This window comes from Bos javanicus, chromosome 19 (assembly GCF_032452875.1).
Source record: "Bos javanicus breed banteng chromosome 19, ARS-OSU_banteng_1.0, whole genome shotgun sequence".
Classification (NCBI taxonomy): Eukaryota; Metazoa; Chordata; class Mammalia; order Artiodactyla; family Bovidae; genus Bos; species Bos javanicus.
The window spans coordinates 41833342-41859491 of record NC_083886.1 but is presented as its reverse complement, the minus strand read 5'-3'; the positions used below and the strand labels follow the sequence as shown (position 1 = coordinate 41859491).

The following is a 26150-nucleotide window of genomic DNA, read 5'->3' as shown; positions in this document are numbered from 1 at the left end:
AATTGGGGAACAGGACCCCAGCACCCTCCAATTACTCAAGGATATCAGGCATAGACTAAGTTCAAGACCTTGAATCAGAGAGGAAAACCAGCATCAAGTTACGGCGCTCCTAGAACAGCAGTGGTTCTCGCCCCAATTGCACATGGTAATCCAAGGAACTTTTCAAAAATACTGTTGCCCCGGCCACACCTCAAATTAATTAAATCAGATCTCTGAGGTAGGGCCAAGGTTTATGGTATTTTTTTTTAAAGGATCCCCAAGTGATTTGTGTAGCCAGGATTGAGAATTACTGCCCTAGAGGGACAACCCAACTTAAGTGGGCTACTGATGCTGGGAGACAACTTTGGGATTCTAAGTCCTTTGCTGTTCTGAGTCTCTCATAAGGCCCACGTGCTGACCTCGTGGGGAAGATGGTTGTCAAGGCATCTACACTCTATGATGGAAGAAACAAGGAGAGAGGGCAGTGTGATTAACACCTGTGAGAAGGGGGGCAAAAAGTTTAAGCACCCAGTCCATGGACTTCTGGAAGGGGATACAGCAGGACTACCTAAGACTGATCTGTCTGCCCCTAACAGTTGCCTTCTTTCTGCCCACTGAGAGGCAGGCTGGGAGGTCAGAGAACCTGGGGGCTTTGCTGAGCTTGAGTTTCTTCTTGCTGAGCTGGTTACCAGGGCAACAGGGAGAGCAATGGGATCTAACTGCAGGACTGGAGAATCAAGAGGCAGGGGTGAGGGGGAAGTATCTAAACACGCTTATTCCTCCTGCCAGCGACCCACCCCCAAGGCTGGCTGGCATTCTTTGTATGACCCCACGAGATCAGGCCCATAGTTACCCATCACTCTGCAGGGGAGGAGAAGGGAAGTTAACTGACATGATTCAAAGAGAAATCTGGGGTGAGGGTCAGAAGAGTCAATGGTTCTCTGGCTGTGGCAGCAGCAGCAAGGGACATACGAGGGAGTCCCAACTGTCATTTGAAGATGTACCACAAAGATTTGTGGGACTCAAGGACAGCTGCTGCCAGCTCCACACTGAATTCAATTGCTGCCCCACACCAGGGACAGCCTTTGTAGTAAACTTCCACACCACCCGGGATCTGGAGGAGGAAATAGGTAACTCAAAGCTAGCTACCCAGTGGCCTAGCTAACTGGCAGCATAAACCAGAGCTGGTCTTTTGATCTCTCTTTTTTTCCCTTTAGCCAGACTTTGAATATATGCAACTATTATTCTATACATAAATTTTAATTTCTTACAAAACTCTATTCCATATTGCTAGGTCACTTCTCATTTTATGCCACATTTCCATCAAGAACTATTTCCCCAAATCACAGTCTGCCGGATTGTGCGTTGTTCCAAGTTGTGTCCGACTGCAATGCCATGGACTGTAGCCCACCAGACTCCTCTGTCCATGACGTTTCTCAGGCAAGAACACTGGAGTGTCCCCTCTTCAATTGCTCTAAGACTGATATGAGCCTCTTAGACTGTGGTCCTTGAGGTTTCATGCCAGTGCAAATTTCCTTTTCAAGAGGACAGCTACTTCTCCATACCTCCCCCTTTATCCAGGACCTGGTAGTTATATTGACATGTGGGGCACCGCCCTGGGAAACTTGCTTGCCAAACACAAAGGCAGGCATGAGGGATACCAGATGTCACATGGGTACACAGCATCTATTCGTTTTTCTGGCCCCTGCACTTCCAGTCTAAGGGACTGCATATTCCTGGTGTCTACACGGCAATGTGGTTGAGAAAGTTAACCAATGGGGAGTCACTTGTGGCCCCACAGGGGCTTCTCACCTCTTTGGGCTTCCATTTCTCAAGTGTGAGCTGGCCAGAGCTGTGACTGTGACTCTACGCAGTCAGGGAGTCCTCTTCCCTCCCTCCCAAATCAAGACTCATGCAAAACACTGGCAAAGGAGCCAAGTTTACATGTCTAAATTTTATTATCTTCAAGTCACAATGCCAATCACATATGTGCGCTCTTTAAAACAGTTACAAACAACAGCAATACACATGGAGAAATTCTTGCAACAGAACACAGTGGATCAACAGAGACAACTGTCACAGTGTCTTAAGGTCTGGGAATTTGGGCATGCGGCCCACTGGCTTGAGGAGACATCTTCGGGTTTAAGGCAAAGGGAACAGCCTACAAAAGGCACAACCATGCGCTACCCTTGGAAGAATCTCTGAGTTATTTCCTCCTTGGGGGTTCCAGCTTGAGTGCCTCTCTCCCCTCCTACCCCACACCTGTGACTCAAAGTGGTTAAGCCAACTGCTGAAGAGAAGGGACAGAATTAGTGACATTACTTGGGGAGAGACATAGCTGCCACCTTCTCCCCCAGGTTCTGTAGGACAGGGACAGTGGCCAAGTGACCCCTGGCAGACGCAAGTGCCGTAGTAACAGGAATCTCTTCTGCAGAGGCAGCTGGGGAGTGGTTCAGTGCCGTAGATAGGGAGGAAAGGAGGGAGAAGCCCTTGCCCTGAAAAGTGACTGCTTTTAGGCCCAGGTGTGGTATCCTGTTTGCAAGGACAGGAGTAAAACTGTCCTTGGGAAAATAAGGTAGTAATACCTAAAACACTTATAGCAGGAAAGACGAGGAGAAGGGCAATTGCAATGGACAGGGATGATTGCTGGCTAGGTAATTTTTACCTCTAGAGATGCATTGGTCCATAGCAACTGGAAAAGGGTGTGGTAGAAAGGATGGAAAAAAGAGCAGAGCCCTCTAACTCCATTCACCTCAAAGACTGAGCCCTGAGGACTGTGTGAATACACACCCCTAAGGTGCAAAGGCTCTCACTCTACCCTCCCTTTCTCACTAAAGCTTCTGGTTTGCTATCTCTCCCCACTGTTGACATTCTGCCTTCAGTAGAGAACTAAAGATTATCAGAGTACAGAGACTGATGGAGGCTCAAAATTCTAAAAACCCAAGTCAAGAAAAAGGGCTCCTACCACAGTGAGATTTTCTCCACAATGGGACATTCTGTGCAGACAGCAATGCTTCCACAGTATTAGAAGACTTAACAAACTCCAAGTACACAATAAAAAATGCCAAGAAAAAAATGAAAGGTCAGCTCTTTGTAGACTTGGTGGGGGCAGACTGGCTGGTAAGTTCTCAATTATCTGGGATGGAGGGAAAAGCCAAAAGGGAACCCAGAGGAGCTAGCAAACCAAAGAATGAACTTGTTTAATATAAAGGCAGAGAGAGTGAAAAAGAGGGGCAGGAGAAGGGATAGGGTGATGGACTAAAAGAATATTAATTTAAGAATAACAAGCCAGGCTTTAAAAATGAACATCTTAGAAAACAAAACGAAACAGGAAGGAGCTTCCAAGCTTCCCTGGGAGGAGAAGACATGAATTTCCCAGGAGAAAGTGAAGAGCAAAAGACGTGGGCTCCTAGACTCCGAAGCCTGGGCTGTCTGGATCTCTGCTCCTCTGAGCACAGTTGACACAACACAAACTGAAAACGGGAGGAAGTCCACTTGTTTTTCGTTTATCCAACAGAGCCTACCCTCAGAGGAAGGCAGGAGTCCCCTTCATTCAGCTGCTCGCTGGTAGGCGCCACCTTGGGTCTTCAACGCTCTCCTGGCTCAGACAGCCAGTTGTTTTCTCTCCTCTCCTAGGTTTTCACTTCTGCTGTCCTGACAGGAGTGAGAAAAAGGGAAGAACCACCAAAATGTTACTGGACCTTTTAGGCATTTACAAGCTACTTTCAAAAAGCCACATTTCTAAAGAATGTACACTAAAGAAATATCCCTAAAACAACACAACAAAACCTCCTGGTTTTTGTCCTCCACAGCCTTTGTTTTTTAAAGAGTGGTTTTAAAAACTTATTTATTATTATTATTTTTTAAAATCTTTTGGCTGTGCTACATGGCATATGGGATCTTAGTTTCCCGACCAGGGCCCGGACCCATACCCTCTGCACTGGCAGCTCAAAGTCTTAACCCCTGGACTACCAGGGAAGTCCCTCCTCCACAACCTTTAGAATTGGCTCTGCTATAACCCCTCAAATTCAGATTTCTCCTTTCCTTTAATAAAGAATGCCCTCTTGCAGTTTTTCCTTCCATCTTCCCAAATAAAATGCTGCCACACTGACAATGGTTTCCACTCAACCCTACTCAATGCATTCATAAAATGAAGAAATCGGCAAATTTTGGGACTCCTCTAAGCCTCCCCCTGAGATATCCCATGATTACAACTTAAGAGCATTAATTAGGCGATTGTTGAGCTAGTAAGCATGAAAATTAGTTTTAAGAACATTCTGAATCACAATAAGTTTTACACTTACTTTTATTTGATGTTAGATTTAAAATATTCAGAAATTCCTATTAGCTGGAACCCCTGCTTACAACCTGAAATCATAAAGTTAGAATTTGTTATCAGGTCATTATTTTTAAAAAAAGGAAAAAGAAAAAAGACCATTTTCCATAGAAACACAACAAGAAAAGGAAGGAAATCTGAAGAAAAGGAAAGCCCACTGATGTCAGATGTGCCCCAACATCCTTTATTCAGAGCTCCTTTCCTAGAAGCTCTCATACCTCAGGCGGTGGGGGCTTGATGGTGACTGGCTGGGGAGTCCTCCGGGGTGGGGAGGGCTTTGGCTGCACCTGCTGCTGGGCGGGGTTATAGTAGGTCACTCCTCCATATACCTGCGATGGGGCCTGGGAGCCCAATAAGCAAGGAAAAGAAAAAGGAATTAATTCATCCAAACTATGCTAAACAGTAAATATTATTCAGGCACAAAAATAAGAATATAGGGGAATTTTTTTATAATTTATAAGGAAAATCTGTAAGAGTATAGGGGAATTTCTAAGCTGCCCCCCTTTAAAATAATTATTCTTTTCTGCCTTAGTATGTCCTAATATAGTTCCTACTTCTTCAAAGTACTGCCCAGCTTTCTCTAATTCCTACCATCAGCTGACAAATGGAAGACACTGAGCTCAGTGGTAAGACTCCAGATACCAGATGGTGTTAACCTGTTGGGAGTTAAACACTACAGGGAAGGGTAGGGCTGGTAGGTAGAATATGGCTTTATTATTTAGTTAAATAAATTGCAGACATGCCCACCTAAGACATACTAAAACACTTGAATGAAACACCACTAAAAAAATGGAAGAGAATGCAAATATGACAGGCATCACCTAAGTAGCATTTCCAGCTCCTACCATCACATGCAAATCAGTGGCACTGAAATGCTCTCTAGAATTCCTTGAGTATTCTCCTCATCCTATATTCTTGTCTGATTTAAAGGATGTATACTTAAAAAAATCTCATCAGCCATCTCACCTGTGTGTTAGGATACAGATGAGGAGGTGGTGGGGGAGGCAATGCCCCTGGAGCATAAGGGTAACTGGGATTGCCAAAGTTCATGACGCCTGGAGCAGAAAAGTAAGTAGGAGCAAGCAACTGCTGAGGTGGTGGTTGCCCTGGAGACATGGATACTGGTGGGGGATAGAGGCCTGGATTGGGCAGAGGTGCCGGTGTCTGGTGGGGATGTAAACCTGGACAAGGAGAAGAAACAACAATTAAAAGGTAACTCTTCCATGGGATGGCCTGGCTGGACTGCTCAGCACAAACAGGCTCAGATTTCAAATCCTCAGGATGGACCCAAGAGGAGTTTGTTGCCCATGTAGCCAAAGTGGCCAGCCTCATAAGCAAGCAGCATAGAGCTGAGAAAGTTGGGGTTTGTGATGCCCCCAACACACATCCTTATGTACTAGAAGCATACAGAGGTGCAAAGCTTACCTGGGTGGGGAAGGTGCATTTCTGGCTGTACAATCATGCCCTGAGGAGGCAGTGGGGCAGGGCTGTCACCATGGGTATAGATTGGTCCCTGGAACTGCACTGTAAGATATCACATTGGGACTCTCATAAATCCTCACTCTTTCCACCAAATAGACAAGTTTCCTTGTCCCCCAAGCCGCTGAAAAGATGTTCTCAATTTTCCATACGAAGAAAATAGCAACCAGAGAATGTTCGTTAACCACCATGAGAGGTCACAAGGGAAGTTCAGAAGGCTGGTCTTTTAGTTCACTTCATCCTACCAAGAAATATATCCCAGCTATAAAAATAAACTCACGTGGATCATAGTAATGTCCTTCCATGATGCTGATATGCACAGGAGGGGCAGGGGGCTCCGGCACAGGTCTTTGCCGTTGTGATGAATAGCGTTTGGCTCGCCCACCCTGGACACCCTGAAAGAAAGAAAGAGGTCAGAGCAAGAAGACTTCCAAAAGGCGGACTCTCCTATTAAGTCCTAACGTCCTGTAGAACTGCAAAACATTTACTGGGTACATGGTAGTATTAAAGAAGTATTTGAAGGACTTCTCTGGTGGCACAATTGATAAGAATCCGCTTGCTAATGCAGGGGACATGGGTTTGATCCCAGGTCTGGGAAGATTTCACATGCCTCAGAGCAACTAACTAAGCCCATGTGCCACCACGGAAGTCCTTGCGCTCCAGAGCCCAGGAACTACATTTACTGAAGCCTGTGTGTCTTAGAGCCAGGAAGTCACAACTGCTGAGCCCATGTCCTACAATTACTGCAGCCCATGTGCCTAGAGCCTGTGCTCCAAAACAAGAGAAGCCACCACAATGGGAAGACTGTGCACTGCAAGGAGACAGTAGCCCCCACTCCCCACAACTGGAGAAAACCCATTGGACCAACGAAGACCCAGAGCAACCAAATAAATACAGCAGTACGTACATACCAAAAAAAAAATTTACAAAATGAATTGAAAAACTGATGAAAAACATTAAGCTCTAAACCCAAACCTAAACCGTACATTTCCAGAGACCCTAAAAGGGAAACGTGGGAAAACTGACTTGGCTTAAACAGTGACCCAACTGTGACATGCAACCCTCTACATGCACCCCTTTCCGCCTCTGTACCATTTCTTCCATTCGGTTGAACTGAGGTGGAGGTCCTGCTCCCATGTGTATGTGGTTGGGCATACCTGTAATATACCAAAAAAGTCACTGCTGCAGAGCAGATAGATGTGAAGAGAACTAAAGATACATCAAGAAAATGACAGGGTAAAGAATCCAACATGGGGAATGGCTCTCATCTTTTAAACTAACAAAATTCCTGTTAAACTATCTCTGCTTCCTGTCAACACCAGCATTTGGAAATTTGCCCTCACTGCCTGCTACCTTAATATAGCAGTAAAGCCTTTGAACATGAAAAAAAAATTGCTTCAGTAATGCAACTCAGAAAATGCAAGTTCAAAATTTTCCCATCAAATATTTACCATACAGAATCCCTAGGAGGTTCTAATTAGCATATTATCAAACATATTGGAAAATCTCAATCCTAATGTTTCTGAGCAACAACTAGGCAGAGAAGGATGTTCTAAATCTACCTCTGATTATTTCTGGCCACAGAGGTCTAGGCTAAAAGTATGGGAAGAGATTCCCCTCTGGTTGAAGATGACTCAGGACCAAAAAGGATGTTCTAGAGACTGTCTTTCAATAGTAATAAGGCACTGGCAGGACAGAGTCTACTTCTCTATCCAAAGATCAACTCCAGGTCCAGTTTAGGCTACCCTAGTTTTTGATATTCCAAAATTACACACACCAGAGAAGGATGCTAAAACTGCCAGTCCAAGTGAGGTTTTCCAATCTAAGTTTGAATTAGATTTCAGAAACAATGGAAAAGATCCTCTGATCTATCTGATTGGAGGAAGAAAAAAAAAAGGATGGGTCAAAGGGGTGGTAGGTAGTTCCTAGTCATGAGCACTATGCTGTCCCAACATGATATCCACTAGCCATATATGGTTACTTAAATTTCAATTAATTAAAAATGAAAAGTTCAGTTTTTCAGTCACTCTGGCCACATTACAAGTATTCAAAAGCACCATCATTACAGAAAGTTCTACTGGGCAGCCTAGCTCTAGAAGACTAAGGAAATTAGAGGCTTTCCTTTCAAAGAGATTAGGAGATGCTCATCCAAATTCAAATGCAGTTTCTGCCTTGAAACATTTAACCATTAGCTAAAATAATAAAGAACACTGCCTTCTTCCACTTTTTCTACAGAGAGTGGTAAAGGATTCTGCACTCAGAAGCTCAATGGTGGTGACTGATCAGTTAATAGTAAACAGTAAGCAAAGTAATGGGCTAGTCTTATGTAACAGATAAAGCTGCTCTGAGCTCTTTGGATGAATATGCCTATGGATCCATCTGTTTCTTGCAATTAATGAAAATGAAGATATTGTCAGATACCACATCTCTGAGAGACATTAGTTCCATGCCCCTAAGTCCAACGATGCAAAGGGATAAAAGCTAGTCATTAACCCTAGGTACCTACCCCGAAGCTCCCGTGATTGCAGGAAGGCAGGCTGCCCTGGACTCCAGTTCTGTTCTGTTATATTTAGTTGTGCCACATCTTGTTCAAGACCCCCTGTAGTAGAATCCACCGGAGTCTCCCAGTTTCCAGTCTTAGCAGGCGTAGGAGGTGTAGCTTCTGGGACTGGAGGTGCTGGGGTCAGCCCTTCAGGTGGAGGGGGCACCTCCTCTGCAACCTTGCCTGCATCTCCAGCTTTGATTCTGGTTCTTCTTGCCCGGGAATAGGATTTCTTTTCAACAGGCCTGTCAGGAACTGGTGGTGCAGTATCAGGAGCAGGATTTGGTATCTCGGGGGCTACCTCTTCCTTCTCAGGACTGCCAAGCACTTGAGCATCTGCTTCTGGAGATGGATCCCTTACAGGAGTCTGTTCCAAATGCCGAGACCGGTAACTAGTCTCATGTTTAACAGTCTCGCCAGACCGGCCAGCATGCTGTCCACCAGTTTCCGCAGGCCTAAAACCAGTACGACCTTCCTTGAAGCCTCCAGATCGAGAGTAATTCCTGGGAGCCGACATGCGGCCAGTACCCGCAGCATTCCTGTTGATAAATGTCCTGGGTGGTAGGGTGCCCCCAGGACCCTGGTGGCGATGGGACTTATTTGGCCGCTCACCAATCCAGCTTGGATCTCTTTGTGGAGGACTCCCAAACCTGAACAAAGGGAACAGAGAAATAATAAAAGGGGCCACTAGAGATATAAACTGTGGGTCAGGCAGACTTCCCATATTCCTCACCCATTCAATTTCGGGCCGGAATGGCATTTTAAAAAAGCAGAGTTTTTTTTTTTTTCTTGCAAATATCAATAATATAGGCTTCAAAATGTCCTCACCTAGGTTTCCGGATTCTTCGGGGTTTGATATCATCAGGATTGTGAGCTGAGCGGATGTCATAGCCATAAAGAGCAATGAGCTCCTGTCGGGACTTTGGAGCCTGTTCATCTTCCCGAAACTTGTCATGCTCCCAGCGACCCTCATCCTTCCACAGCTTTCGCTGACGTCCCTTGGGTCTGGTTGGAACCAGAGAAAAGTGTCTTAAGTTGGCAGACTCTGCCATGTAAAGATGTTCATGAAATAAACAGGGTTGGCAGAGAACCATTAGGAACTCAGGTAATCTCTCCATCTTCCCAGACAGGTTATACAAAACAGGCCTTCCAAAAAGCAAGGGTGAATCACAGCACCTCAGGGCCTGCTGGGTGTGAATGTAACAGGTATAAAAATAAGGAAAGCCTTTACTTCAAACTACCCAGCACTCTGGAAACATCTCTCTCCTATAAGGTCACGTATGCAAGTATTTAGAGGCCTTGAGCCTCAGATTAATGAAGGTACTGGACATATAGGTCTGGATCCCAGCTCCTACACCAAGAGTTACTAAATATTCTAAGTCTTACTTTCCTCATTTGTACAAAGGGGATAATCATAATACTTACCTTAAAATGTTGTGAACAGTAAATAAGATAATACAGGTAAAGCACTTAGTAAAGTGCCTGGCATATAGTAAGCATGGAATACATATAATACTAACATACTACAGAGCAGTAGCAAGGGGCTGTTACCTGACTTCTTCCTCCTGAGTCTGCCCTCGAAGATCATGCTCAAAAAAGAGCCCTTTCCGGGGTATGTATGCTGGGTTCTTCCGATCTTCATCATCATCCAAATGCTTAGGGCCCTTTTTACCAACTTTGTTCTCCACAGGCTCTGTGCTTTCCTGTCGGACAGATAAAGAGCTCTTTACTCACTCCAAGCTTAAAAGCCCCTGTTCCAGAATTCGAATGGAAATGGAGGCCTTTGGTGGGTACTAACCTGTCCATCCCCACTTTGCCTCTCTCCAGTCACAGTGCCTTTGGTGTCAGGCTTTTCTTCTCCCTTCTCATCTTTTGCTGAAGAATTAGCAGCATCATTGGCTTCTGATTTCAGCTCCACTTTGGAGTTTTCCTCTTCACTGTACTCCCCGTCATCACCCTGAAAAAAGTTTCCTGGTACTTCCTTGGTGGTCCCATGGATAAGACTCCGTGCTCCCAATGCAGGGATCCCAGGTTCAACCCTTGGGTCAGGGAACCAGATCCCACATATTGGCAACTAAAGAGTTTGCATGCCCAACTAAAGATCCCACATGCCGCAACTAAGACCTGGTGCAAATAAATAAATAATTTCCCTTTTAAGTTTCCCTGTTAGCTATGGAGATAAGATCTAAATAGTGCATTCTAAAATTTTTCATTCTTTAGGAAAACATTTTCTAACAAATTTTACTATAATGCAAGGATTAAAAGCAAACACTTCAATGTTTTTACTAAAATTTCTACTGAATAGAAGCATTGTTAAAAAAAAAAAATTAAAGCCACATTAAAAAAAACCTATACAGGGAATTCCCCAGCAGTCCAGTGGTTAGGACTCTACACCTTCAATGCCAAGGGCCCAGGTTCAACTCCTGGGAGAAGAATGAAGATTCATCCACAAGCTCCACGGCTCAGACAAAACACACATGCATACATATATGTGTGTGTATACACATACACGGCTTCCCAGGTGGCTCGGTGATAAAGAATCTGCCAACACAAGAAACGTGGGTTTAATCTCTGGGACAGGAAGATTCCCTAGAGAAGGAAATGGCAACCCACTCCAGTATTCTTGCCTGGGAAATCCCATGGATGGAGGTGGGCTACGGTCCATGGGGTCACAAAAGAGCTGGAAACAACTTAGCGACTAAACAATATATATATGCACACATAAACAAGCTTATATAGATCTCTGTTAAGTTTTCCAGTAAGATATGCATGGAACTGTCAGGAGCAGCAGCCTCTTTCACTAAGCTTACTGTAATAATCAGTTCACCATGTAAGTCAAACAATTATGCTGTTGTTACACCTTAAACTTACATAGCACAATTTTACCTCAATAAAACTGAAAGGAAAAAAACCCAACAAAACAAATAGCTGCAGCCTCTGGGGAAGAAGCCCAGGGCCTATGGATCAGAGGCTTTTAGGTGTCTAAACCATACAGAAGAAGCTTTCTTTTTGATAATTTCTCTCAATACATTGTCTCTTAAACATGCAGTGCCTAATAACTACTCAAGCTGTTAATTCTCTCATCTCAAAATGTCTTACAGCAGAGATTCCCAACCTTTTAGATTACGTGAATCCCCTTTTAGGACCTAAAATTTTCATGGAATCCCATGAGATATAGCACAGTATAGTACCCATGAACTGAGAAAACACATAATGACAAACAACTGCTATATGTTCAATAATACTTTAAAATACATTAATATATTTTTATTAATTTATATATATTAAAAAATAGTAGTACATAAAGATAGATGTTGATTTGGTCTATAGATAATGAGAACAGAGTTAGTGAACGTGCAATACCTTATCATAACTCCGTACTTTCCCACGGCACTATTACTCTCAAGTTGGGGAATAGTGGCTTACATTTTTTTATGTCTACGATATGAACACTAAATTTTCTGTAACATGAGAGCTCTTTAGCCAATAACTCTGTCTAGAATGATATAATTATAAAATTTTGACTTGTAAAACTTTAGAACTTGCATAACCACTGCATCTTAGAAATGAAAAAAAAAAAAAAAAAAATTAACACCCAAGTGCTCCCTTCCCTTTCCTTGGCACAGCAAGATTGAATAACCCAATCAATTACACTTCAATTTTTTAAAAAACTGAATAATCCTGCTTATGACGTAGAAAATCTATCCATTCAAAGAAGGGTCCTGAGGCCATCCTTTAAATAGGGGCAACTAAAAAAAACAAAAACAAAAACAACAAAAAATAAATAAATAGGGGCAACTAGAAAGGGTTAGGCAAGAGAGGTGTGGCTTGTTTCAGGTAGGGAAAAAAAGCAGCTAAAATTCATGCTAAGGGAGCTGGCTTCAGACTACAAGTTACTCTCTCATATCCTGGTCCTTCCAAGATTTGGACCTAGGGAAGCAGAGCTAAAGGCTAAGGAGGTAGGCCTAGAGACCTAGAAGGACACAAAGAAATGGGTTCAAAGGAAGGTGGTCTAGTCCCCATGCTGGGCTAACAAGTCGGTGCCAAAACACCTCTGCCCCCCGGCAGACATGTACACTGTTCTCTTATTCTTCTGTTGGATTTGACACTCGATCTGTGACTAACTCCAGGCCCAGGATGGCCTAGGAATATAATCAAAGATACTCACTGAGATTCCTGATGAAACAAGAAGCTCTCAAGCTCTCAGTTTCTGACCTTTTTTCAAATAGGACCTAGACTGCCAGACTGGCCCAGATAAGCCAATTAATTACCCTTCCCCTTTATTCCCTGTCCACCGTAAGTATTTCGGCCTCTGTTTTGAGTTAGGATTCCCAAAAAGATGATACTGTTATGAAGCTCATAGACCACATCCACACTATGAGAACCAAGCCTTTATTTACAGCTTTTTAACAACCAAGTACCCTAGATTCTTCCCATTTTCCCTCAATCACAAGAAATTTTCTCTCCTCTTGAGTTGGGAATGGGTGGGTGGTAATCATTCAGTTCCTTCCTTGGTCCTAGATTCCTTGCAGGTTGTGTTGCAAGAATCTGCAAGAATCGTGCTTGGTGTGTATGTGACCTTAAATCACTACTTCTCCCCCCTTCAACCCCAAACCTGCCCCCACACACACTGACTGAATTCAAACATCTTAAAATAGTATCAGCATGATTAATGAGAACTTTGTTTCATGCTCTATCCCTTCTTAGTCTGTGGTAGAAGGTCAAATGAAGCAAATTCCAAAGGAGAAACTAATTTTGTTTCCAGGGCAGGACAGAAGATACAAATAGCATAGTGCTGAGAAGACTCCAAATTAGCGTCAAAATCTGGTGTAACTGAAGCCAAGGTGTTACCCTAGGGTCAAGCTTCTTTGGCTACAGAATTGGAAGTGTTAATGACTTAGTCATTTCCAACTCTTGGTGACCCAATGGACTGCCATGCCCTTCTCCAGGGGATCTTCCCGATCGAGGGACTGAACTCCAGGCAGATTCTTTACCATCTTTGCCTACAGGATGATATCAAAACCATTTTCCCTACTGCTGACTTTCCCATTTAGTGAACACCCTCCCAACTCTAAAGCCTAGCCCTCCACTTAAGCAACTGCTTCCCTGGCAGAATTTTCATGCAGATGTTTTAGCTCATTTTTCTATTTCCCACATATTTCAGAGTAAAAGGGGAGTCTATCTTTCTCATTCTCAATGTCTCTTCCAGATCTCTATCACCTTTTATCTTTTATTGAAGTATAGTTGAACTATAATAATTTTAATTATTGCCGTATAGCAAAGTGTTATACATATATATATATATATATGGCATATACAGGGAATATAACTATATGTATATATATGTGTGTCTGTATATATGTATGTGTGTGTGTGTGTGTGTGTGTGTGTGTGTATATCGGAGAAGGCAATGGCACCCCACTCCAGTACTCTTGCCTGGAAAATCCCATGGACGGAGGAGCCTGGTAGGCTGCAGTCCATGGGGTCACTAAGAGTCGGACACGACTGAGAGACTTCACTTTCACTTTTCACTTTCATGCATTGGAGAAGGAAATGGCAACCCACTCCAGTGATCTTGCCTGGAGAATCCCAGGGACAGGGGAATTGGTGGGCTGCTGTCTATGGGGTCACACAGAGTCGGACACGACTGAAGCGACTTAGCAGCAGCAGTAGCAGCATATGTATATATAGGGTGTGTGTGTTTGTATGTATGTGTGTGTGTATATACACACACACACTTTTTTTTTGGCCTCACCACATGGCATGTGGGATCTTAGTTCCCCAAACAGGGATCGAAACTGCACCCCCTGCATTACAGGCACAAAGTCTTAACTACTGGATCAGAGAAGTCCCTATACATTCTTTTTAATATTCTTTCCCATTATAGTTTATCACAGGATATTAAATATAGTTCCCTATGCTGTACAGTAGGACTTTGTTGCTTACCCATTCTATATATACCAGTTTGCATCGGCTAATCCCAACTCCACTTCATTTTAAATTCCTACTTTTCTGAGGCTTCTATCATCTAGCTATATCTTACTACTCGAAAGTTCGGATTACACCATTTTGTTTTTTTTCTTTGATAAAAGACCTATAGTATTATTTGTTTTCACAAACTGAAGGAAATTTGAAAAAGATTAAAAAAAAAAAAAAGGCAAAAGTGAAAACTGCACTCAGTGTTGGCTTTGCAGTGAGTTGTCATACAAGCAGCTCTATACCCTAAGTGCGAAGGAGTGGAACCACCAAGCTCCTGCCCTGGGAACTACACTCAGCCTCTTAGCATCAAGTTGCCACAGCTTTGAACTGTGTCTGTGAGCATCGGTGCTTTACCTCAATTTATTTTGTCCATCACTTGGCGAGAAGCGTCCTAAGGTAATTGCTTCTTTGCTTTAAGTCATTTCAACTTATGAAAGGTTTCACAGGGACACTCTATAAATTCAATGGGAAAACCTCCACCTCTGTCTTTGCCTGGGTCTACCCCGTCACTGATCTGAAGATTATGGAAATAAGCTCACACTTTCACCTCCACTTCAGTCATCCACTTTCATGTATACATTTCAGACCAGTCTTACCTGGAACTGCTATACATTTTAAGTAAATCTGATCTACTTTTAAACATCTTAAATTTAAATACCCCAGGTTTTCATCAGCACTGCCACATAAAAAAGAATGAAGTTACATTCTTACCTCACTCCTCATACAAAGATTAACTCAAAATGGATCAAAAACCTAAAACTAAGAGCTAAAGCTATAAAAGTCTTAAAAGAAAACAAGCCTTTGGATTTGGCACGGATTCAGCAAAAACTTCTTTGGCAGGCATGATACCAACAGACACAGGCAACTAAAGAAAAAACAAATATACTGGACTTCATCAAAACTGAAAACTTAACACCATTAAGGAAGAATAAAGACAACCCAAAGAATGGGAAAACACATTTGCAAATCATGTAGATGATAAGAAGTAAATCTAGAACATATAAAGAACTCTTACAACTCAATGATTAAAAAAAACAACAACAAAGTGGGACTTCCCTGGTGGTCCAGTGGTTAAGAATCCACCTGTCAATGTAGGGGACACAGGTTTGATCCCTGGTCCAGGAAAAGTCCACATGCCACAGGGCAACTAAGCCCATGCACCACAACTACTCAGCCCTACCAAGCCTGTGCTCTAGAGCCCATGAGCAACAACTACTGAGGCCTGTGCACCCTAGTGCCCACGCTCCGCAGTGAGAAACCACCACAATGAGAAGTCTGTGCCACTGCAACTGAAGAGCAGCCTCTGCTTGCTGCTACAACGAGGACCCAGCCCAGCCAAAAATAAATACATAAAAAATTTAAAAATGGACACGGTATCTGAATAGCCACTTCTCCTAGGAAGATACACAAATGGCCAATAAGCACAAGACAAAATGCTCAACATCAGGTAAATACATATCAAGATACCATTTTACACATTTTACTAGGATGACCAGAATCAAAAAATCAAGACAATAATAAGTGCCACTGAGTATGTGGAGAAACTGTAATCCCCACACATTGCTGCTGAGAATGTAAAATGGTGCAGCTGCTTTGGAAAACAGTCTGACAATTCCTCAAACAACTGAACAGTTACCATATGACTTAGCAACTCCATTCCTAGGTACATACCCAAGAGAAATGCAAACGCACATCCACACAAAAACCTGAACATAGATATTTTTAGCAGTATTATTCATAAAAAAATAGAAACCCAAGTATCCATCAGTGGATGAATAGATAAATAAAATATAGTATACTCATACAATGGAATATCGTGTGCTTAGTCACTCCGTCACGTCTGACTCTGTGACCCCATGGACTGCAGCCCACCAGGTTTCTTTGTCCATGGGATTCTCCAGAATCTCCAGGTGGATTCTTTACTGTCTGAGCCAGGGAAATCCCACAATGGAATACTATTCAGCCCTAACAAGGAATGAAGTACTAATACGTGCTACAACTTGGGTGAAAACTTCGGAAATAATATGCTAAGTCAAAGAAGCCAGTCATATGTTATCATACATGATTCTGTTCATAAAGAAGGCCAGAATAAGGAAATCTCTAGACACAGAAAGGAAGTATGTGGTTGCTAAGGGCTGGAGGGAATGAGAACGGAGGAGCTGTGGGGGGGTGAGTGACAGTTAAAGGGTACAAAATTTCTTTTTGAAGTAATGAAAATATTTTGAAACTGACTATGGTAATGGTTGCACATACTTGTATGTACTAAAAACTACAGAACTGGACATTTTAAACTGGTAAGTTGAATGGCACATAAATTATATCTCAATAAAGCTGTTTTCCCCCCCAAATCCTGCCTGTTATTCCTGTCCGTCCCCAGTTATTTCTTTATCCTTCCCTCTCTCATTTCTTAAGACATCCGTTCCATTGACATTCCCACCCTTTCTCTGCCTATCAGTCCTCTCCCACATTCACTTTCTTCTCTTTCTAGAGTCTGTGGCCCGATCATTTCAGCATTATCGGCAGCTCCCTCCAATCCCCTATTCCTACGCGCTCAGGACTGGATCAACCAAACTGTCTGCTTTTCCTAAGCTTACAACTAGATTACTGATCATCACTAGGGGGATTAAAAAAAAATCATACAACTTTACATATCAGTGCCACCTGCAGCCTCAACTATTCAAACTTCCTTTATCTCAAAATTCCTACACTGTCCCTTCATCAACAACCATTCTTTTATGTTTTTCCTTCTATTATATTTCACAAGGAAAACAAAACAAGGGAACACCAGCTTCCTTCCCACACACCTTTCCTTCCCACCTCTCTATAATGACAGTGGAAGACGTTTTTCTCATCTGGTTCCTATTTTTTCTCGTATACTCAATCAAGGACATCACACACTTATTACCTATCCTCTCCCCTTGCTTTCCCTTTTAATCATTTCTTCAACTTTTAGGCATACTTGATTCTCCAACTCAAAAAATAACACCAAACCCTCTCTTGACCTTAGAGCCTTCTTTCCAGCTACCATCTCTCTAGCCTCCCTTTCACAGTCTAATTTCTTTAAAAATGTTTCCTCAGAGGATTCTGGAAAAAATGGCAGCAGCATAGTTTTTGATCTCTTCAAATCTCCACATCAAATGGGGGCTTCTGACAGCAAAATCAAAACCCTCTGGACAATATTTACAACAAAACTAGGTTACAAGGTATCCCCCACACTCAAAAATACAAGCACATGAGCAAAGCAACAACTGCCACAAGACCTGCATCAGATTGGTATCAGGGCTGGAAAAAGCAGAGAGCAGTAAATGGACCTGAAAACAGGAGAACCCTGAACTAGTCAACAGGTAGTCAACAGCAAGTAAAACTGAAAACAACAATTGAAACCAGAAGGGGTTTTGCTGTCTCTAATACAACGTGAGTTTAAGGATCTTGCAGTAAGAAGGTCCAAAAGGGCTGGAGCAATTCAAGCCTTTTGAAATCTTAAAATCAACCCGGCTGCCAGGGGTTCCCTCGAGGATAGAGCACCACACTGAAGATAAAATTGTTGAGAAGAGAATCAGTTCAGCAGAAGAGGGACAAAAGGAATGAAGCAAAGAAGAAGGTCCAAAGCAAACTGGAGAAGGGAACAAAACCAGGAAATCTCAGAAAGCCATATATACATATGTATGTGTGTGTGTTTTAACACTACAGGAAAATATCTGAGAAGGGAGTTCTATGAAGTTAGAAAAAGCTACTTTGAGCCATACTTCCTTTGAAAAGATCAGGAAGACTAAATAAAAGTCAACAAAAGAAAAATATAGAGATCAAATCCCACAGAAACTTACTAAAAGAAAAACAAAATAAGTAGAATAGCACTCCTACAATGAAAGCATGCCAGAAACACATATGCATATCATACCAAAATTGCAACTTCTATTTCAAAATGAGCCAAAAAAGACATTAAAAATATTATATAAGGCATGAAAGAACATCAATCAGAATTTTAAAAATCCAGAGACGAACTCAAGAAGATATTAGAAATTTAAAAAATCATTTAAAATACAAAGTCTAGAACTAGAAGGAACACAAACAAGAGTGAATAAACACAGTAATCAGAAGAAAATAGAGATACTACAAAGGATTAAAGAGAAAGGGTCGTTTACTGAAGACAGGAAAAGAGTTATTTGGATGAAGTTCCATGACATACTGTACAGCACCTCTCATACCTATGAATATTGATCCAGAATGACCAAGTCTAAGAAAAATTTTAATACAACTATTGGACCTTAAAGGAAAATATACTGGGAATATCCAGACAAAAATAGTAAGTGACTTACAAGGGAAAGAAAATTAGGTGATCAGCCAGTTCTGTGCAAGATAAAAGCTTTGGGTCATACTGCTATTTTCCATGGCTACCATGGAAAGACAATTTGCAAGAAATACAATGGATAGATAGCATGGTGAGTTGTACAATGAGTGAGTGGCCATCAAAATCTTTTTAACAGATACACTATTAAAAAAAAGGATGAAAAACTAACCTGTCAGATTAAGAGACAGATCAAAATTTAAGAAAACAGGCAAAACTAAGCATAGCATCTAGGTATACGCAGTTAGTAACTAAGAAGAAATGCAATCAAGTAACAGATAACTACGTAAAGCAAGATATCAAGTCAAACTCTTTAATCTAGATCAGTGCTGTCCAACAAAACTTGCTGGAATGAGGGAAACGTTTTTACCTATGCACATGAGGAGCTGAACTTTTTTATTAACTCAAATAGCCACGTATGGCTGGTGAGTATCCTATTTGACACAACAGAACTACACTCCTCTCTTAAATTTTAGGAAATACATACCAGATATTGCCACATCAAAGCTGCACATGTTCCTCAATCTCAAAACATCCAAAACTTAACCCAACACTGTCCTTCCTGGAATCTCTTCCTCCTGTGGTCCCTCTCTTAGTGACCAACACTATTCTCCAACCTGGGCATTATTTGGACTCCTTTTTCTTTTTTTGATATTACAAATGTATTGAACTTCAACATTAGTAGCACAATCTTTTATCTTTTTTTCTTAAGGTAACACCACTTTTTTTTTCCTTATAATTACTAGTTTTTACAACAGGAGCTGTATCTTACACATAACGAAATTGTTTTATGATACTTTACTTATAAAAAAAGGTTTCTCCAAATGATAATTGCTCAAATGTAAAGGGCAAAGTAGAACTGCGGTGTTACCACTGGAATGTGTGTCAAAAAACTAAAATTAATTTAAATAAGTCATTCTAGATGTTAACATTAGAAGAACTGGGTGAAAAGCCTATGGAACATCTGTATTCTCTTTGTGATTTTTTTTGTAAATGCAGAATTATTCCAAAATAAAGTGTATTTAGAAGAAAAGTCCTTGCAGTTCTATTTCATTTACTAATCCAAGAAAAGTTTATTGAGGGCCTATTACAGATACTCTTCTAAGTTCCCAGGACAGAACAGTGACAAAGACAGTCTCAGCCCTCCAGGAGCTTGCATTCTGCTCAGAGCTGAAGGGAATGGATATTAAAATCTGAAGGTTAGACTGCAGACAGGTCATTTGAGGCAGAGGTAAGTCTTGGGAAAAAACAACAGAGGACACTCACGAGCAAGAGTCAAAACGCTCAGCATTATTCTAGGGCTTTGGAATGAAGCTAGAGAAACCCGGATCACCAAGCTCCCTCATCCCAGTCCCTTCCCTCAGCATGCTGTCGCTGTTCTTGTCAGTAAACTTTCTGGCTCTATCACAGGCATCTGGCCAGGTCCCAGCCCTCACCTGGATCAACATCTTCCTATCATCAGGAGAGGTCAAACACTGCTGGGCATCTAAAGCTTATAGGAACCAAAACAGGGGTCTTTCGAGTTTCAGCAGAATTCTCTCTGACTCCTCCTTAATTCAGGCTCCACGTTCAATCAATCAAGAAATTCTGTAATTAATAATAATACCTAAATATCTCTCAAATGTATGTCTTGCAGTGCCACTGCCATCGTCCCTTCTTTAGGGCACTATCACGCTCCTTGGACTATTCTCTTAACAGCTCTGTCTCCAGTCTTGCCTCATCCTCAGATCCTCCTCCACTTAAGCCTCCAATAGCCTTTCTTTCTTTGCTGTTAGAGTAACATCCAAACTCATTATATACATAATGGTAAACTGCTATAAAGTCACAGCCACAAAACCTCACTGAATACTCCACACTGCCTGGCAGTCTTTCCGATGTTTCCTTTCTTTAATGACTACTGCAAACATTACTCACTCCAAAACCTCTCATCTTCCTTTAATTCTTTGCGGATAACTTTACCACTGACTTCACAGAAAATAAGTCATCTCACCAATCACCACATTCTGTCATTCCCACAGCCCAAATAACTGCCAGTGCCGCCCACCTCTATTGTCGCTGCCACCACTCCACTCCACACCACGTTTTCTGCTTGCCTAGTCTTCCACAGTAGCTTTCTTAACTAGTTTTTCTGCCTCTAATCTTGCTCCCTTCAGATAATTCTCCCCACTGCACACAAAACAATTGTTAAAGATAATAATTCTAAAATATTACTGTGAATCAACCTGGGATTTTGTTAACATATAAACATCTGAGCCTTCCCTCCCTCTGCAACAGTCTGTTTCAATAGGATTTTCTTTCATGTAGACGTTCCTTGGATCTGACAAACACTGCTTTAAAATTTAAGTCTAATCCATACTCCATATCATACTCTTGTTTAAAACCCTGTTATACTTTACTTTCTTAGAATAAAATCCAAATACTTTTTCAACCAGGCTTATAAAGTACTTTAAGATTTGGACTGAGATTCATCCTTACCACCAGTTATACTAAATCTTCCATGTCCTCCAACTCACTATCCTCCAATCCCACCACTTCTGGACATTCTTCTCGGACAGTTTCCTCTGCTAAAAAAATTCTAGCTAGCTAACTCCTACTCATCATTCAGGTCACTATTTGAAGAGTCCCTCCTGTAAATACTTCCAAACACCCTACACTCAGTTAGCTGCCCCTGCCATGTGCTCCCAAAGCACCCTATGCTTCCCCATACCATGGCATTTAACAAACAGTTATTGTAATTACTTAACTGCCTATATTTTCCCTCTCTGATCTGGAATGTAAATTCCATGAGGTCAGAACCATGCATCTTTTATTCCAGGGCCTAGCACAGCTCCTGGCGCTAAGAAGGCATTTAATAAAGAAAAAGAAGAAGTAATCCCTGCATGATCTGACCCCTACTCTATAATTTGCCTTTATTTCTGGTATCCATCCTGTCCCAACGATGTTCCAGCCACACCAAACTACTTTCAAGTTTCCAGACAGTCAATCTTCTCTCCTATCTCTGAGCTTTTGCAGCTGTTGTTCCCTCTGCCTAGAACATGATTTGCCTGGCTAACTCCAATTTATTCTTCTCTGACTGCCTAATATGGAATCAGTACCCAGTCATTAACACCCTATTTAACCCTATCCCCCAGCAGTTGTCACCAAGTCCTATGATTTCCTCAATGTTGGTCTGACTTCCTTAGTAGGCTGTAAGATTCCGAAAGATAGGAACTTTGTTATAGTGTTCACTTCTGCATCTCCAGGGCTTAATGGTAAATCTAATATGTAGCAACAGTTCTACAAAATTTACAGAATGAACCTTTGATCCACAATCCAATTCTTTCTGTATAAATCAGAGCTCTATTCAACAGTTCCAGGAAACAAGTAGCCATTCTGATAACATCTCTAGTAGTTTACCCAATCAAAGCAAACTAAGTTCACAAACATTTGGCTTAGGGAAACTTTCTGCTAAAGACAGAAAACCTCATCTGTAAACCGAGAAATGTTTCTGACACAAACCACTCAGAATCCTACCCTTCTGAGGTCTTCAGACATACTCAAAAAATACCCAACTGGCTGGTTTCACCACCTAGGCATCATAAAATGGAGTGTCAAACATCCTGTGAAGGGCCAAAGAATGTTCTCATTCTCTTATTTAGCATCTTATTTTCTTTAGATAGGGTGAAAGGTCAGCTATAAACAGTGTAACACATGTGGCCTGAAGAGGTTTATACAAAGTTTCCCTCTCTATAACTGAACAACACTTTGTATAATAGTTTTTCAGAAGCATAAATGAAGAATGCACAAGCGGAGTAACAAACAGGTCAGATGCTTTCAAACCACAGGCGGGTACAACTTTTAAAACACATTTTCCAACCTACATCATAGGAAAAAGAATCTATCACACTCACTTCTGAGTCTTCTGCACTTTCATAATCCGAAAGAACAGCTGAAAGAAAACAGAAACATATAAAGAAAAAAAAAAATGCAACAGAAATTTTATAATTACATTTTCCAGTGCTTGTTGTGGGTCAAGCTAAAACTCTCATTTAATTCTGACATCAACCTATGAGGTAGATGAAATTATAGTCCCCATATACAGACGGAAAACAGGTTCAAAGAGTGACTTTGACTTTCCCAAGATCATACAACTAGAACTTAAGCTCTTGAACATTAAACTACAAAGAACCCCTTTGTGGCACCCTCCCCAAAACCCTTCACAGTCTGCTGCTGCTGCTAAGTTGCTTCAGTCGTGTCCGATTCCGTGCGACCCCACAGACGGCAGCCCACCAGGCTCCTCCGTCCCTGGGATTCTCCAGGCAAGAGTACTGGAGTGGGTTGCCATTTCCTTCTCCACTTAACAGTCTGAGAAGATGTCAACTGCTGCAGACAGGTGACCTGAGTTTGAAGATCTCTATCATGATGCTACTCACCATCGCCCTCGATGCCATCTTCACTCTCCTGAAGGAAAGAAGACATGGGTTAGTTCTACTATTTTCAGGGGGTGGAGAAACGAAGACTGAACACAAAATGGTTGAAAAGGCAGACGAAGGAAGGTATATCTTTAACAGGCAGGATCTGAGGGAGGTCCCGTCTATTCACCTCCAGTCCCAATTTCTGAGTAAATATCCGCTTTCCATCCGCAGCAGCTCCGCCTGTCCCCCAACAAAGCCTCAATCCCTTCTCTTCCCTTGGAGCTTCGGATGCAAACCGCACCGGGATCGCTCTCCTCTTCTCCAACACACTACGCCTCAGCATCTACCGTCAACTCCCAGCCTCCCATCACCACCTACACCCCGCCCCCGGTCCGGTCCGCCCCGCCCGCGCGCACTCACACACTCCGACTCCTCAGCGCTCTTAGCGCCCCCGCTCTCCACCCGCCGCAGATGAAGGGCCCCAGCTCGCCCTCCGCGCTGGGAAGGCAGAGAGCCGCTGCCGCCGCCTCCAACACTACCGCTGCAGCTCCCACCGCCCCGCGCCGGGGAACCGCCGCTGTCTGAGCCGGAGGCACCAGATTCTTCGTCCTCGGTGTCCTGCGAAGCGCGCTGCCGCCGCCGGTCCGCCATCTTACGGAGAACGGCCGCCGCAGGCCAGATCCTGACGTACCGCGCCCGTCGCAGGGGCTGCCGGGAGGCTTGAGAGCTGGTCCCAGCATGCTTCACTTGCGGCGCTGGTCGCGCCGCTTTTCGGGGGGAGGGGCTGGGGGCGGAGCTGGCACGCTGCGGCACGTTTGCGGGTGCGCGGGATTGCGTATTCGTGATGTGAGGGGGCGTGGTGAGGCCTCTGACTTCCCGGCGGTTGGGCCCCGGGCGAGGAGAGTTGCTCTTGGGCGGGCAGTCGGCTACGGTCCTTGCCCGGCCATCTTGGGCTTGGGTGGATAGCGGTGACCTGTCACAGCTTCACTGCGGCATTAGAGTTGTTTCATGATATTCTTTTTCCATCTCTCATTTCTACCTACGTTTGAAGCAGATTGTTTGACTGTATTCGTTTGCTTAGTAAAAATTACGAATCAAGGGAAACCTCTGAAGCCGTTGTGCTGCTTCAGATTTGTTATATCAGTCCATTTTAAGCTAAAGGGCGGAGGAGAAACCAGTTGTCTGTAGGGAAGCCCGAGGATTTAGTGTTGCACCACTACAGTGTTTCCCCTGTATTCTCATTTCTTCCCCCTTCATGTGTCTTCCCACCCCAGCCATCAACTCCCTCAAAGTGCAGGCTAATACGTTGTGCTTAGTCGCTCAGTCATGTCCTATTCTTTGCGGCCCGATGGACTGTAGCCAATATGGCTCCTGTGTCCATGGGGATTCTCTAAGCAAGAATACGCGAACGGGTTGCCATGCCCTCCTCCAGGGTATCTTCCCAACCCAGGAATCGAACCCAGGTCTCCCACATTGCAGGCGGATTCTTTACCATCTGAGCCAGATGGTAATCTTACTAAAATTTTAGAACCGACTTAGAGATAATCATCAGATCAGATCAGATAAGTTGCTCAGTGGTGTCCGACTCTTTGCGACCCCATGAATCGCAGCACGCCAGGCCTCCCTGCCCATCACCAACTCCCGGAGTTCACTCAGACTCACGTCCATCGAGTCAGTGATGCCATCCAGCCATCTCATCCTCTGTCGTCCCCTTCTCCTCTTGCCCCCAATCCCTCCCAGCATCAGAGTCTTTTCCAATGAGTCAACTCTTCGCATGAGGTGGCCAAAATACTGGAGTTTCAGCTTCAGCATCAGTCCTTCTAAAGAAATCCCAGGGCTGATCTCCTTCAGAATGGACTGGTTAGATCTCATTGCAGTCCAAGGGACTCTCAAGAGTCTTATCCAACACCACAGTTCAAAAGCATCAGTTCTTCGGCGCTCAGCCTTCTTCACAGTCCAACTCTCACATCCATACATGACCACTGGAAAAACCATAGCCTTGACTAGACGAACCTTTGTTGGCAAAGTAATGTCTCTGCTTTTGAATATGCTATCTAGGTTGGTCATAACTTTCCTTCCAAGGAGTAAGTGTCTTTTAATTTCATGGCTGCAGTCACCATCTGCAGTGATTTTGGAGCCCAGAAAAATAAAGTCTGACACTGTTTCCACTGTTTCCCCATCTATTTCCCATGAACTTCCTGATGTTCAAGCTGGTTTTAGAAAAGGCAGAGGAACCAGAGATCAAATTGCCAACATCCGCTGGATCATGGAAAAAGCAAGAGAGTTCCAGAAAAACATCTATTTCTGCTTTATTGACTATGCCAAAGCCTTTGACTTTGGCACTTTTGACTTTGATTGTGGATCACAATAAACTGTGGAGAATTCTGAAAGAGATGGGAATACAGACTACCTGATCTGCCTCTTGAGAAATTTGTATGCAGGTCAGGAAGCAACAGTTAGAACTGGACATGGAACAACAGACTTGAGGAGTACATCAAGGCTGTATGTTGTCACCCTGTTTATTTAACTTATATGCAGAATACATCATGAAAAACGCTGGACTGGAAGAAACACAAGCTGGAATCAAGATTGCGGGGAGAAATATCAATAACCTCAGATATGCAGATGACACCACCCTTATGGCAGAAAGTGAAGAGGAACTAAAAAGCCTCTTGATGAAAGTGAAAGTGGAGAGTGAAAAAGTTGGCTTAAAGCTCAACATTCAGAAAACGAAGATCATGGCATCCTGTCCCACCACTTCATGGGAAATAGATGGGGAAACAGTGGAAACAGTGTCAGACTTTATTTTTCTGGGCTCCAAAATCACTGCAGATGGTGACTGCAGCCATGAAATTAAAAGACACTTACTCCTTGGAAGGAAAGTTATGACCAACCTAGATAGCATATTCAAAAGCAGAGACATTACTTTGCCAACAAAGGTTCGTCTAGTCAAGGCTATGGTTTTTCCAGTGGTCACGTATGGATGTGAGAGTTGGACTGTGAAGAAGGCTGAGCGCCGAAGAATTGATGCTTTTGAACTGTGGTGTTGGATAAGACTCTTGAGAGTCCCTTGGACTGCAACGAGATCTAACCAGT

At 42.9% G+C, this 26150-nt stretch overlaps 1 protein-coding gene across 4 annotated transcripts; it reads right to left on the bottom strand.

Annotated features, from left to right (window-relative positions):
- Positions 1 to 1914: 1914 nt before the first annotated feature.
- Positions 1915 to 23773, bottom strand: CASC3 (CASC3 exon junction complex subunit). Of its 4 annotated transcripts, none has more exons than XM_061391701.1 (14): positions 23475 to 23773; positions 23073 to 23100; positions 22551 to 22588; positions 10135 to 10293; positions 9888 to 10039; positions 9165 to 9341; positions 8301 to 8986; positions 6887 to 6951; positions 6075 to 6189; positions 5741 to 5839; positions 5282 to 5496; positions 4534 to 4656; positions 4280 to 4347; positions 1915 to 3633 (listed from the first exon to the last, which is right to left on the bottom strand). In XM_061391701.1, the coding sequence occupies exons 1-13, from the start codon at positions 23703 to 23705 to the stop codon at positions 4324 to 4326; spliced, it is 2112 nt and encodes a 703-aa protein (XP_061247685.1). In that variant the 5' UTR covers positions 23706 to 23773; the 3' UTR covers positions 1915 to 3633; positions 4280 to 4323. The 4 variants fall into 4 exon arrangements, with proteins under 4 accessions (XP_061247685.1, XP_061247683.1, XP_061247684.1 ...); XM_061391699.1 differs by having other exon boundaries at positions 4284 to 4347; XM_061391700.1 differs by having other exon boundaries at positions 1915 to 3628; positions 4284 to 4347.
- Between the last annotated feature and the right edge of the window lie 2377 nt (positions 23774 to 26150).

What these genes read in the sequence shown, in the direction of transcription:
- CASC3 (XM_061391701.1), bottom strand. Translation starts at nt 23,705, where the DNA reads ATGGCGGACCGGCGGCGGCAGCGCGCTTCGCAGGACACCGAGGACGAA. An exon ending in GCAATCACGGGAGCTTCGGG is followed by an intron (nt 6,952 to 8,300) that starts GTAGGTACCTAG and finishes GGTATATTACAG; the next exon opens with GTATGCCCAACCACATACAC. An exon ending in TCAACCGAATGGAAGAAATG is followed by an intron (nt 6,190 to 6,886) that starts GTACAGAGGCGG and finishes TCTTTCTTTCAG; the next exon opens with GGTGTCCAGGGTGGGCGAGC.